Genomic DNA, 14,584 nt, shown 5'->3' on the forward strand with positions numbered 1-14,584 from the left:
CGAACCCACAACCCATGCTCTATCAACTGAGCTACATCCCTGCCGGCCATTCCCTCCCCTACCCTGGACGACGCTGGGCCAATTGCGCGCCGCCCCATGGGTCTCCCGGTCACGGCCGGCTACGACAGAGTCTGGATTCGAACCAGGATCTCTAGTGGCACAGCTAGCACTGCGATGCAGTGCCTTAGACCACTGCGCCACTCGGGAGTTATACCACATGTATGACAAAACATTTATTTTTACTGCTCTAATTACGTTGGTAACCAGTTTATAATAGCAACAAGGCACCTCAGGGGTTTCTGGTATATGGCCAACATACCACGGCTAAGGGCTGTGTCCAGGCACTCCGTGTTGCGTTGTGACTAAGAACAGCCCTTACCCATGGTATATTGGTCATATACCACACCCCCTCGGACCTTATTGCTTAACTATAACACAGTATATATGAGTGTGTATCAGTGTGCCTGTAACAGTCAGACTCTGTCGTAGCCGGCCGCGACCGGGAGACCCATGGGACGGCGAACAATTAGCCAGCGTCGTCCAGGGTAGGGGAGGGAATGGCCGGCAGGGATGTAGCTCAGTTGGTAGAGCATGGCGTTTGCAACGCCAGGGTTGTGGGTTCGATTCCCACGGGGGGCCAGTATGAAAATGTATGCACTCACTTAACTGTAAGTCGCTCTGGATAAGAGCGTCTGCTAAATGACTAAAATGTAAAATGTAAATGTAAATGAAAGTGAGTGTTGCAATGAGTGTGTACACTATACAATATGTGTAGTGCGTGTGTGTGTGTGTGTGTGTAGTGTGTGAACATGTTACCTGTTGCAGGTCAGCCAATGAGTACAGGTGGACATGTTGCAGTAGATATTCTCTGGGGAAGATCCTTTGGAGAGAGAGAGCGAGAGATCAACAATTTTAGTTACGCAATTTTCTTAGAACCATAACTTAGATCCTTTCAGAATATTTTATAGTATATGCCATTTAGCAGACGCTTTTATCCAAAGCGACTTACAGCAGTGTGTGCAGTATTTTCGTATGGGTGGCCCCACCAATAAAAAGTATAATTCAATGTTGTGTGTAATTCTGTCTCTCACTGTACTGACCTGTAACATCAAAGCTGGTGAAAATGTGAAACACTGTTTAATGGTTTCTCATATATTAAACATGACAGGAAGGAGATTTGAGATTCATGTTGAGATTCATATAGGACGATAACAGAATGTACACTATGAGTCATGTCACACACACACACACACGGACCATGATCATGCCTGTGTAACCGTGGCAACGGCGGGGCCAAATTGCAGAGAAAATTGGGGTTAATTCAATAGAATGAGAGTCTAGACAGGCTGGAGCAGAAGGGGAATGGGTGTTTAAAAGCTCTCTGCCTTATTATGGAGCGAAGTGGGGGTCTCTCTCTGCTCTCGCCGTCTCATCAAGTCTCGCTATTACAGACCTCTGCACACCACTCTCTGCATAACCTACACACACACAGTAATTCACACACTCGTCCACACCAGCTCACATTACAGCTCAAGGATCCACAAAGTGACATAGCAAGAGATAGAGAGGTGGAGTTGGGAGTGAAAGATGGAGAGGGCGAGAGATGGGGTCATATGGACAATTTGGGTGCACTCTCTCTCTCTGCACTAATAACACTGTGAAGGGAGGCGCGCACACACATACACACACAATTCCTCTCCTGGGAGTGGAGAGGGGTGCACACACACACAGCTCTATGCAGGTACCATGGAAACCTTTGCGGGAAGGGGTTGTAGTATCTATATCAATTAAGTGAATTTGAGTGCATATAATGTATAAGTGAGTGCATATAATGTATAAGTGAGTGTGTGTGCGTGTGTGTGTGTGTGTGTGTGTGTGTGCGCATGAGTGTGTTCTGCAGATAGAGGTGCAGAGAGAGTGTGTTTCCCTACAGACAGATAGGGTTTATGTGGTCATTGTGAGAGGAGGAAGGAAGTCAGAGGTCCAGTCAGAGCAGGGCAAAGCCTCATTCACACATCAGCCCCAGGCCTCATTAGACTGGCTTCATTACAGCTCTAATCTGACACACACACACACACTGCAAAACACACACAGAGGCTCACATGCACACACACACACACACACACAACGCTAACACACACACACAGGCTCGGACTCAGAGGGCGGGCTATTTGTTCAGCTGAAGATAAATTCCCTTTTCATGTGTTTATGGGAAGCCTTACAGTCATTAAGCGATAGACAGGGAGATGTGTGTGTGTCTTTACAGTTATTAAGTGATAGACAGGGAGGTTGGTGGACTTTCATTAGTGCTAAATTGTCAGAGAGAGCAGCTCCTACTGAGAGAGTGAAGCCAACAGTCAGACATGTCTCCCAAATGGCACCCTATTCCCTACAGTGCACTACTGTTGACCAGAGCCCAATTGGCCCTGGTCAAAAGTAGTGTACTTCATAGAGAATAAATCAAATCAAATGTTATTTGTCACCTACTTCTGAAAAACAACAGGTGTAGACTAACAGTGAAATGCTTACTTACGGGTCCTTTTCCAACAATACAGAGTTAAAGATAAAACATTTTTGGAATAAATACGAAGTGAATAACGAATAACAATAACGAGTAAAAGTATGGCTACATACAGGAAGTACCAGTAAAAGTAACATGGCTACATACAGGAAGTACCAGTAAAAGTAACATGGCTACATACAGGAAGTACCAGTAAAAGTAACATGGCTACATACAGGAAGTACCAGTAAAAGTAACATGGCTACATACAGGAAGTACCAGTAAAAGTAACATGGCTACATACAGGAAGTACCAGTAAAAGTAACATGGCTACATACAGGAAGTACCAGTAAAAGTAACATGGCTACATACAGGAAGTACCAGTAAAAATATGATTTGTTGTCCCAGGGACCATGGCCTGACCTGGAAATTATATATATATATATATATATATATATATATATATATATATATATAGTTCAAGTCGGAATTTTACATACACCTTAGCCAAATACATTTAAACTCAGTTTTTCACAATTCCTGACATGTAATCCTAGTAAAAATTCCCTGACAACAAAGTCAAGGATCACCAGTATATTTTAAGAATGTGAAATGTCAGAGTAATAGTAGAGAGACTGATTTATTTCAGCTTTTATTTCTTTCATCACATTCCCAGTGGGTCAGACGTTTACATACACTCAATTAGTATTTGGTAGCATTGCCTTTAAATTGTTTACCTTGGGTCAAACGTTTCGGGTAGCCTTCCACAAGATTCCCACAATAAGTTGGGTGAATTATGGCCCATTCCTCATGACAGAGCTGGTGTAACTGAGTCAGGGCTTTGTGATGGCCACTCCAATACCTTGACTTTGTTGTCCTTAAGCCATTTTGCCACAACTTTGGAAGTATGCTTGGGGTCATTGTCCATTTGGAAGACCCATTTGCGACCAAGCTTTAACTTCCTGACTGGTGTCTTGAGATGTTGCTTCAATATATCCACATAATTTTACTTCCTCATGATGCCATATATTTTGTGAAGTGCTTCACGGTTGGGATGGTGTTCTTCAGCTTGCAAGTACCCCCTTTTTCCTCCAAACATAACGATGGTCATTATGGCCAAACAGTTCTATTTTCTTTTAATCAGACCAGAGGACATTTCTCCAAAAAAGTACACTCTTTGTCCCCATGTGCAGTTGCACACCGTAGTCTGGCTTTTTTATGGCGGTTTTGGAGCAGTGGCTTCTTCCTTGCTGAGCGGCCTTTCAGGTTATGTCGATATAGGACTCATTTTACTGTGGAAATAGATATGTATGTACCTGTTTCCTCCAGCATCTTCACAAGGTCCTTTGCTGTTGTTCTGGGATTGATTTGCACTTTTCGCACCAAAGTACGTTCATCTCTAGGAGACAGAACGCGTCTCCTTCCTGAGCGGTATGACGGCTGCGTGGTCCCATGGAGTTTATACTTGCGTACTATTGTTTGTACAGATGAACGTGGTACCTTCAGGCATTTGGAAATTGTTCCCAAGGATGAACCAGACTTGTGGAGGTCTACAATTGTTTTTCTGAGGTCTTGGCTGATTTCTTTTGATTTTCCCATGATGTCAAGCAAAGAGGCACTGAGTTTGAAGGTAGGCGTTGAAATACATCCACAGGTACACTTCCAATTGACTCAAATTATGTAAATTAGCCTATCAGAAGCTTCTAAAACCATGACAACATTTTCTGGAATTTTCCAAGCTGTTTAAAAGGCACAGTCAACTTAGTGTATGTAAACTTCTGACCCACTGGAATTGTGATACAGTGAATTATAAGTGAAATAATCTGTCTGTAAACAATTGTTGGAAAAATTACTTGTGTCATGCACAAAGTAGATCTCCTAACCGACTTGCCAAAACAATAGTTTGTTAACAAGAAATACAGTGGGGGAAAAAAGTATTTAGTCAGCCACCAATTGTGCAGTTCTCCCACTTAAAAAGATGAGAGAGGCCTGTAATTTTCATCATAGGTACACGTCAACTATGACAGACAAATTGAGAATTTTTTTTCTCCAGAAAATCACATTGTAGGATTTTTAATGAATTTATTTGCAAATTATGGTGGAAAATAAGTATTTGGTCACCTACAAACAAGCAAGATTTCTGGCTCTCACAGACCTGTAACTTCTTCTTTAAGAGGCTCCTCTGTCCTCCACTCGTTACCTGTATTAATGGCACCTGTTTGAACTTGTTCTCAGTATAAAAGACACCTGTCCACAACCTCAAACAGTCACACTCCAAACTCCACTATGGCCAAGACCAAAGAGCTGTCAAAGGACACCAGAAACAAAATTGTAGACCTGCACCAGGCTGGGAAGACTGAATCTGCAATAGGTAAGCAGCTTGGTTTGAAGAAATCAACTGTGGGAGCAATTATTAGGAAATAGAAGACATACAAGACCACTGATAATCTCCCTCGATCTGGGGCTCTACGCAAGATCTCACCCTGTGAGGTCAAAATGATCACAAGAACGGTGAGCAAAAATCCCAGAACCACACGGGGGGACCTAGTGAATGACCTGCAGAGAGCTGGGACCAAAGTAATAAAGCCTACCATCAGTAACACGCCGCCAGGGACTCAAATCCTGCAGTGCCAGACGTGTCCCCCTGCTTAAGCCAGTACATGTCCAGGCCCGTCTGAAGTTTGCTAGAGTGCATTTGGATGATCCAGAAGAGGATTGGGAGAATGTCATATGGTCAGATGAAACCAAAATAGAACTTTTTGGTAAAAACTCAACTCGTCGTGTTTGGAGAACAAAGAATGCTGAGTTGCATCCAAAGAACACCATACCTACTGTGAAGCATGGGGGTGGAAACATCATGCTTTGGGGCTGTTTTTCTGCAAAGGGACCAGGACGACTGATCCGTGTAAAGGAAAGAATTAATGGGGCCATGTATCGTGAGATTTTGAGTGAAAACCTCCTTCCATCAGCAAGGGCATTGAAGATGAAACGTGGCTGGGTCTTTCAGCATGACAATGATCCCAAACACACCGCCCGGGCAACGAAGGAGTGGCTTCGTAAGAAGCATTTCAAGGTCCTGGAGTGGCCTAGCCAGTCTCCAGATCTCAACCCCATAGAAAATCTTTGGAGGGAGTTGAAAGTCCGTGTTGCCCAGCGACAGCCCCAAAACATCAATGCTCTAGAGGAGATCTGCATGGAGGAATGGGCCAAAATACCAGCAACAGTGTGTGAAAACCTTGTGAAGACTTACAGAAAACATTTGACCTGTGTCATTGCCAACAAAGGGTATTGAGAAACTTTTGTTATTGACCAAATACTTATTTTCCACCATAATTTGCAAATAAATTCATAAAAAATCCTACAATGTGATTTTCTGGATTTTTTTCTTCTAATTTTGTCTGTCATAGTTGACGTGTACCTATGATGGAAATTACAGGCCTCTCTCATCTTTTTAAGTGGGAGAACTTGCACAATTGGTGGTTGACTAAATACTTTTTTTCCCCACTGTATGTGGAGTAGTTGAAAAACGAGTTTTAATGACTCCAACCTAAGTGTATGTAAACTTCCAACTTCAACTGTATATGTATATGTGTGTATATATATATATATATATATTATATATATATATACATACACATACATACATATATATATACAGTGGGGAGAACAAGTATTTGATACACTGCCGATTTTGCAGGTTTTCCTACTTACAAAGCATGTAGAGGTCTGTAATTTTTATCATAGGTACACTTCAACTGTGAGAGACGGAATCTAAAACAAAAATCCAGAAAATCACATTGTATGATTTTTAAGTAATTCATTTGCATTTTATTGCATGACATAAGTATTTGATCACCTACCAACCAGTAAGAATTCCGGCTCTCACAGACCTGTTAGTTTTTCTTTAAGAAGCCCTCCGGTTCTCCACTCATTACCTGTATTAACTGCACCTGTTTGAACTCGTTACCTGTATAAAAGACACCTGTCCACACACTCAATCAAAACAGACTCCAACCTCTCCACAATGGCCAAGACCAGAGAGCTGTGTAAGGACATCAGGGATAAAATTGTAGACCTGCACAAGGCTGGGATGGGCTACAGGACAATAGGCAAGCAGCTTGGTGAGAAGGCAACAACTGTTGGCACAATTATTAGAAAATGGAAGAAGTTCAAGATGATGGTCAATCACCCTCAGTCTGGGGCTCCATGCAAGATCTCACCTCGTGGGGCATCAATGATCATGAGGAAGGTGAGGGATCAGCCCAGAACTACACGGCAGGACCTGGTCAATGACCTGAAGAGAGCTGGGACCACAGTCTCAAAGAAAACCATTAGTAACACACTACGCCGTCATGGATTAAAATCCTGTAGCGCACGCAAGGTCCCCCTGCTCAAGCCAGCGCATGTCCAGGCCCGTCTGAAGTTTGCCAATGACCATCTGGATGATCCAGAGGAGGAATGGGAGAAGGTCATGTGGTCTGATGAGACAAAAATAGAGCTTTTTGGTCTAAACTCCACTCGCCGTGTTTGGAGGAAGAAGAAGGATGAGTACAACCCCAAGAACACCATCCCAACCATGAAGCATGGAGGTGGAAACATCATTCTTTGGGGATGCTTTTCTGCAAAGGGGACAGGACGACTGCACCGTATTGAGGGGAGGATGGATGGGGCCATGTATCGCGAGATCTTGGCCAACAACCTCCTTCCCTCAGTAAGAGCATTGAAGATGGGTCGTGGCTGGGTCTTCCAGCATGACAACGACCCGAAACACACAGCCAGGGCAACTAAGGAGTGGCTCCTTAGAAGAAGCATCTCAAGGTCCTGGAGTGGCCTAGCCAGTCTCCAGACCTGAACCCAATAGAAAATCTTTGGAGGGAGCTGAAAGTCCGTATTGCACAGCGACAGCCCCGAAACCTGAAGGATCTGGAGAAGGTCTGTTTGGAGGAGTGGGCCAAAATCCCTGCTGCAGTGTGTGCAAACCTTGTCAAGACCTACAGGAAACGTATGATCTCTGTAATTGCAAACAAAGGTTTCTGTACCAAATATTAAGTTCTGCTTTTCTGATGTATCAAATACTTATGTCATGCAATAAAATGAAAATTAATTACTTAAAAATCATAAAATGTGATTTTCTGGATAAAAATTACAGACCTCTACATGCTTTGTAAGTAGGAAAACCTGCAAAATCGGCAGTGTATCAAATACTTCTTCTCACCACTGTATGTATGCATGTGTGTATATATATATATACACACACACATACATACATACATACATACATACATACACACATATACAGTACCAATCAAAGGTTTGGACACACCTACTCATTCAACGGTTTTTCTTCATTTTTACTATTTTCTACATTGTAGAATAACAGTGAAGACATCAAATCTATGAAATAACACATATGGAATTATGTAGTACCCAAAAAACTATTTTATCTTTTAGATACTTCAAAGTAGCCACCGTTTGCCTTGATGACAGCTTTGCACACTCTTGGCATTCTCTCAACCAGCTTCACCTGGAATGCTTTTCCAACAGTCTTGAAGGAGTTCCCACATATGCTGAGCACTTGTTGGCTGCTTTTCCTTCACTCTGCAGTCCAACTCATCCCAAACCATCTCAACTGGGTTGAGGTCAGGTGATTGTGGAGGCCAGGTCATCTGATGCAGCACTCCATCACTTTCCTTCTTGGTCAAATAGCCCTTACACAGCCTGGAGGTGTGTTTTGGGTCATTATCCTGTTGAAAAACAAATGATAGTCCCACTTAGCGCCAACCAGATGGGATGGTGTATTGCTGCTGAATGCTGTGGTAGCCATGCTGGTTAAGTGTGCCTTGAATTCTAAATAAATCACAGACAGTGTCACCAGCAAAGCACACCCACACCATCACACCTCCTCATCCATGCTTCATTGTGGAAACCACACATACAGAGATCATCCGTTCACCTACTCTGCGTCTCACAAAGACACGGACTGATCAGACCAAAGGACAGATTTCCACCGGTCTAATGTCCATTGCTCGTGTTTCTTGGCCCAAGCAAGTCTCTTCTCTTATTGGTGTCCTTTAGTAGTAGTTTCTTTGCAGCAATTCGACCATGAAGGCCTGATTCACGCAGTCTCCTCTGAACAGTTGATGTTGAGATGTGTCTGTTACTTGAACTTTATTTGGGCTGCAATTTCTGAGGCTGGTAACTCTAATGAACTTATCCTCTGCAGCAGAGGTAACTCTGAGTCTTCTTTTCCTGTGGCAGTCCTCATGAGAGCCAGTTTCATCATAGCACTTGATGGTTTTTGCGACTGCACTTGAAGAAACTTTCAAAGTTCTTCACTTTTTCCGGATTGACTGACCTTCATGTCTTAAAGTAATGATGGACTGTCATTTCTCTTTGCTTGTTTGAGCTGTTCTTGCCATAATATGGACTTGGTCTTTCACCAAATAGGGCTATCTTCTGTATACCAACCCTACCTTGTCACAACACAACTGATTGGCTCAAACACATTAAGAAGGAAAGAAATTCCACACATTAACTTTTAACAAGGCACACCTGTTAATTGAAATGCATTCCAGGTGACTACCTCATGAAGCTGGTTGAGAGAATGCCAAGAGTGTGCAAATCTGTCATCAAGGCAAAGGGTGGCTACTTTGAAGAATCTCAAATATAAAATATATTTTGATTTGTTTAACACTTTTTTGGTTACTACATGATTCCATACGTGTTATTTCATAGTTTTGATGTCTTAACTATTATTCTACAATGTAGAAAATAGTAAAAATAAAGAAGAAACCTGGAATGAGTAGGTGTGTCCACATTTTTGACTGGTACTGTATAGGTAGGGGTAAAGTGACTAGGCAACAGGATAGATAATAGACAGTAGCAGCAGCGTACTGTATATGATGAGTGTGAAAGTGTGTGTGAGGCGTCAGTATGCATGTGTGCGCATGTTATGTGTGTGGGGGCGTATGTAGTGTGTGTGTGTGTGTGTGTGTGTGTGTGTGTGTGTGTGTGTGTATATGTGTGTGTGTGTGTGTGTGTGTGTGTGTGTGTGTGTGTGTGTGTTGGGGTGTCAGTGTAAGTATGTGTGAGTAGGGTCCAGTGTGTGTGCATAGAGTCAGTGCAAGAGAGTGCAAAAAAGGGTCAATGCAGGTAGTCCGGGTAGCCATTTGATTAGCTATTTAGCAGTCTTGTTTAGCAGTCTTATGACTTGGTGGTGGTAGCTGTTCAGGGTCCTGTTGCCATTTGGAACGAAGCCAAAATCAGTGCAGAGCATCCATACCAGACAGAGGGAATGTACAGTCATGACATAATTGAGAAGACTAATCTAACTACTACAGGGTTCACCAGAAGACTAATCTAACTGCTACAGGGTTCACCAGAAGACTAATCTAACTGCTACAGGGTTCACCAGAAGACTAATCTAACTGCTACAGGGTTCACCAGAAGACTAATCTAACTGCTACAGGGTTCACCAGAAGACTAATCTAACTGCTACAGGGTTCACCAGAAGACTAATCTAACTGCTACAGGGTTCACCAGCAGACTAATCTAACTGCTACAGGGTTCACCAGAAGACTAATCTAACTGCTACAGGGTTCACCAGAAGACTAATCTAACTGCTACAGGGTTCACCAGAAGACTAATCTAACTGCTACAGGGTTCACCAGAAGACTAATCTAACTGCTACAGGGTTCACCAGAAGACTAATCTAACTGCTACAGGGTTCACCAGAAGACTAATCTAACTGCTACAGGGTTCACCAGAAGACTAATCTAACTGCTACAGGGTTCACCAGAATACTAATCTAACTGCTACAGGGTTCACCAGAAGACTAATCTAACTGCTACAGGGTTCACCAGAAGACTAATCTAACTGCTACAGGGTTCACCAGAAGACTAATCTAACTGCTACAGGGTTCACCAGAAGACTAATCTAACTGCTACAGGGTTCACCAGAAGACTAATCTAACTGCTACAGGGTTCACCAGAAGACTAATCTAACTGCTACAGGGTTCACCAGAAGACTAATCTAACTGCTACAGGGTTCACCAGAAGACTAATCTAACTGCTACAGGGTTCACCAGAAGACTAATCTAAATGCTACAGGGTTCACCAGAAGACTAATCTAACTGCTACAGGGTTCACCAGAAGACTAATCTAACTGCTACAGGGTTCACCAGAAGACTAATCTAACTGCTACAGGGTTCACCAGCAGACTAATCTAACTGCTACAGGGTTCACCAGAAGACTAATCTAACTGCTACAGGGTTCACCAGAATACTAATCTAACTGCTACAGGGTTCACCAGAAGACTAATCTAACTGCTACAGGGTTCACCAGAAGACTAATCTAACTGCTACAGGGTTCACCAGCAGACTAATCTAACTGCTACAGGGTTCACCAGCAGACTAATCTAACTGCTACAGGGTTCACCAGCAGACTAATCTAACTGCTACAGGGTTCACCAGAAGACTAATCTAACTGCTACAGGGTTCACCAGAAGACTAATCTAACTGCTACAGGGTTCACCAGAAGACTAATCTAACTGCTACAGGGTTCACCAGAAGACTAATCTAACTGCTACAGGGTTCACCAGAAGACTAATCTAACTGCTACAGGGTTCACCAGAAGACTAATCTAACTGCTACAGGGTTCACCAGAAGACTAATCTAACTGCTACAGGGTTCACCAGAAGACTAATCTAACTGCTACAGGGTTCACCAGAAGACTAATCTAACTGCTACAGGGTTCAACAGACAGACAGCACTAGATACTGGAGGATATCAGTGTTCAGAGGAGCAGGACCAGAAGGTGTATCTCTGCAGTCATATTCCTCCAAAACATGTTTGGGACATATTACATGACTGACAACCCACTATGGTCTTCATAAGAACTTTGTTTCTACATTCTAAAGAACATACCCGGCCCAGAACCCCTTCCCAAAACTACAAATCACTGGAGACAGAAAAAGTGTGTTTTTAAAAGCCCTCCATCATAATTGTGATATCTAACCGGAGTGTCAGCCTCCAATAGAGAAATCCAGTAGCCGGCCAGTCTGCCGTTTGACTCCCTGCTAAATCCCCTGTGAGTTGTGTGTGATTGGGTCATGCTTGCTTGCTTGCTGGCTGGCTGGCAGGCAGGCAGGCAGGCAGGCAGGCAGGCAGGCAGGCTGGCTGACTGGCTGGCAGGCAGGTTGGACAGTAACAACTTTTCAACTCCTCTCCTCTCATTGGTCAAGTGTTTGTGGTGGTGGTAACCCCTAGATACAGGCCTGTCTGTCTAACAGAGTAGAGCCAACTACAATAGGAGACCACTAACCAGTGGTGACTTAGTGCGTCGACGGGACTGTATCAAATGTAAGACGTGTCTGTCACGCACACACCCACACAAGCACAGTGTATTGACTGTGAGGTGTTGACACTTCCTGTGGGTATCAGTGCTGGCTCCGACGCGGTTACCATCACACCCTGCTGGGGTAAGATCACAGTCAAGCCAGGGAGTGGGCAGTCAGTGTGTGGTTTGATAAGACTACAACTATTCTTAATTGATTACAACAGGTTTAATGAAGGAGTTCCTGACCTAGGCTTATGTGTGAAAGAGGACATGAAGTACAGAACCATGTCTTTAAACAGTATGTGACTGGTGCATGCCTGTGTTCATATGTGCATGTGTGTGGGTGCAGACTATCCACACGTATGCAGCAGATCTGTGTGTCTAACGTGTACTATGTGTGCGAATGTATGCCTCCCTGTGAGTGTGTGTGGGGTACGTCCGTGGGGTTCAGAGGTGTGTGTTAGATCAGTGCGGGCGGTGTGGGACGTGACAGCCCTCTCCCCTCTCCCAGGGGTTGAGAATAAACACAGGCCAGGCCTCCTCAGAGCCCCCTAGCCCCCTCCAGGCCGATCGTAGGCCCATAGAGGACCCATGGATGGCCGGGAGAAGGTTTTAGCGCCACCGGCCTCATTAATCCTGCAGTGTTTTGAAGTGCGGGGCATTAGTTGCCGCAGGCTAATGATGTAGTGGTAAACAGGGGCCCCTAGTGAGAGAGGAGCACTCCGGGGTCGCCACCACTGCCATAAACACAGCGGCTAGATAAAGTCCCGCCTAACGTCCAGCCTTCTTCCCCTTCCGACAACCAGCTGGGATAACTCTGTGGGCCCAGGGTGTGTGTGTGTGTGTGTGTGTGTGTGTGTGTGTGTGTGTGTGTGGAGGACGAGAGTCTCAGAGCCCCACTCTCTCTGTTCGTCTCTGTCTTCAAACAGACTGCAGCACAGCAGAGAGAGTGAGAGAGACATCAGAAGGACAGGTGAACCTGTCATGGTCTACAGTAGCCTCTACACTACACACTCACTGTAGATAGACGATATCAACCTGCCATTCCAGGACGGATAGGACTCCAAAAACACACAAGGCCCATATTTTAGCTCAATACAAGTCATCTGGATGAAGGTTAAATAGATTTTTTATATTTTTTTGCCAGGAATTGAGGGGGGAAATAAGCTTCTCAATTACAAATTGACTGACCAGCGAACACTGCTTTCACAGACATGTTGATCGTTGATGTATTAAACAGAGCGAATGTGTGTGGAGTGTGAGGAGGGGGTTAGGGAGCGTCAGAGAGCGTCCATCACCCCAGAGACAGGCCTTTTAGTCTGGGCACCCTCACATAAACACAGTCCCCTCATTCCCATCATACACTCACATACTGGCCTCAGAGTGGCCTTTAGGCCTACACTTCACACATTCATGCTCAACATGGACTAGGAATCAAGTCAACAAAAAGGCTTTCAATGAACATCCCCTATCCATCCATCCTTCCCCCTCCCCTGTCCAACCCTCCCCTCCCCCTGTCTATCCCTCCCCTCCCCCTGTCCATTCCTCCCCTATCCATCCATCCCTCCCCCTCCCCTGTCCAACCCTCCCCTCCCCCTGTCTATCCCTCCCCTCCCATCCCTCCCTCCCCTGTCCACAATATCTCCCTCCCCCTCCCGTCCATCCCTCCCCTCCCCCTGTCCATCCCTCCCCTCCCCTCCCCCTGTCCATTCCTCCCCTGTCCATCCCTCCCCTCCCCCAGTATGCTCTGAAGGACTGGAGCTTCTACCCCACACTCCCCTCACACTTCCCTTCACCTCTCACCTTCTACGGAGGTCCTCGGCTATGGCAGCGCGGCAGCTGAACAGGTATGCTCTGAGTGACTGGAGCTGCTGTCTCAGGCGTAGGACTGCAGCCAGGCCTTCACAGTGTTCATACAGACACGGGTTCAACTGCTGCACGTCCAGCAGGGGCTCCTCATAAACAAACTCCAGGAACTTCTTGGCCTGCTTGGACACCTGGACAGAACATGGAGAGGAGGGGTGGGTTGGGCTGTGTGTGTGTGTGTAAGGTCAAATCTTAACTTCAGAAGTGTATGTAACTAAAACTTTCCCACTCAGTGGGTGTTTCAGACTTTTTCTGTATGTTTCTGAATACGTTGCATGCGAGTGCATATGAACACATAAGTCGCTCTGCTAAATGACTCAAATGTGTGAAGAACATGTATCACTATTCTCACCTTGTGTCTGTTGGTGTCCCAGTTGTGCAGCAGGCGGGCAGGGATGAGGAACAGGTTGTCTTGGTGACAGCTCTGGCAGTAGTACCAGCCACTGTAGCAGCACACCTTGGCCTTGCCCCGCGACAACCCCACTGGCTTCTGACACCCTGCACAGAGATATAGGGGAGATACTGGGTGAGGGAGTGTATTTTGTGTGTGTGTGTGTGTGTGTATCCATATATGTACGTGTGTATGTGTCTACAGATAAACTAAATCACCAAACACTCTCTGTATCTAGAATTCAAAAGGTGAGTGATAAAGTCTCTCGTTTATTAGCTGTTATTACACGTTGCAACAGCCAGCCCATATACAGGTCAACAATTGAGGTGCTGTTGACCTCCACAGGTCAAAGGTCAGGAGATAGAAAAGCAGACTAGCTACGGTTAATGATTAGAGAGGAGAGTCCCAGTCTGAAACACTTAATATGTATCAGTTTATGGCACCTCTCTCTCTTAATGCCACACTAACCACTGGCAACCAAGCAAACCAACA

At 44.8% G+C, this 14,584-nt stretch overlaps 1 protein-coding gene across 1 annotated transcript in view; it reads right to left on the reverse strand.

The window, feature by feature from the left end:
- LOC311129758 (pleckstrin homology domain-containing family M member 3-like) overlaps positions 1 to 14,584 on the reverse strand; it is a 66,161-nt gene that overhangs the window by 13,641 nt on the left and 37,936 nt on the right. Inside the window, exons 5-7 of the mRNA XM_084162186.1 lie at positions 14,054 to 14,199; positions 13,639 to 13,832; positions 817 to 880 (exon numbers count right to left, since the gene is read on the reverse strand). Of these exons, the coding sequence (XP_084018312.1) occupies positions 817 to 880; positions 13,639 to 13,832; positions 14,054 to 14,199 (404 nt within the window). The remainder of the gene's footprint in view (positions 1 to 816; positions 881 to 13,638; positions 13,833 to 14,053; positions 14,200 to 14,584) is intronic.

Source organism: Coregonus lavaretus, assembly GCF_964263955.1.
Source record: "Coregonus lavaretus genome assembly, chromosome: 5".
Lineage (NCBI taxonomy): Eukaryota > Metazoa > Chordata > Actinopteri > Salmoniformes > Salmonidae > Coregonus > Coregonus lavaretus.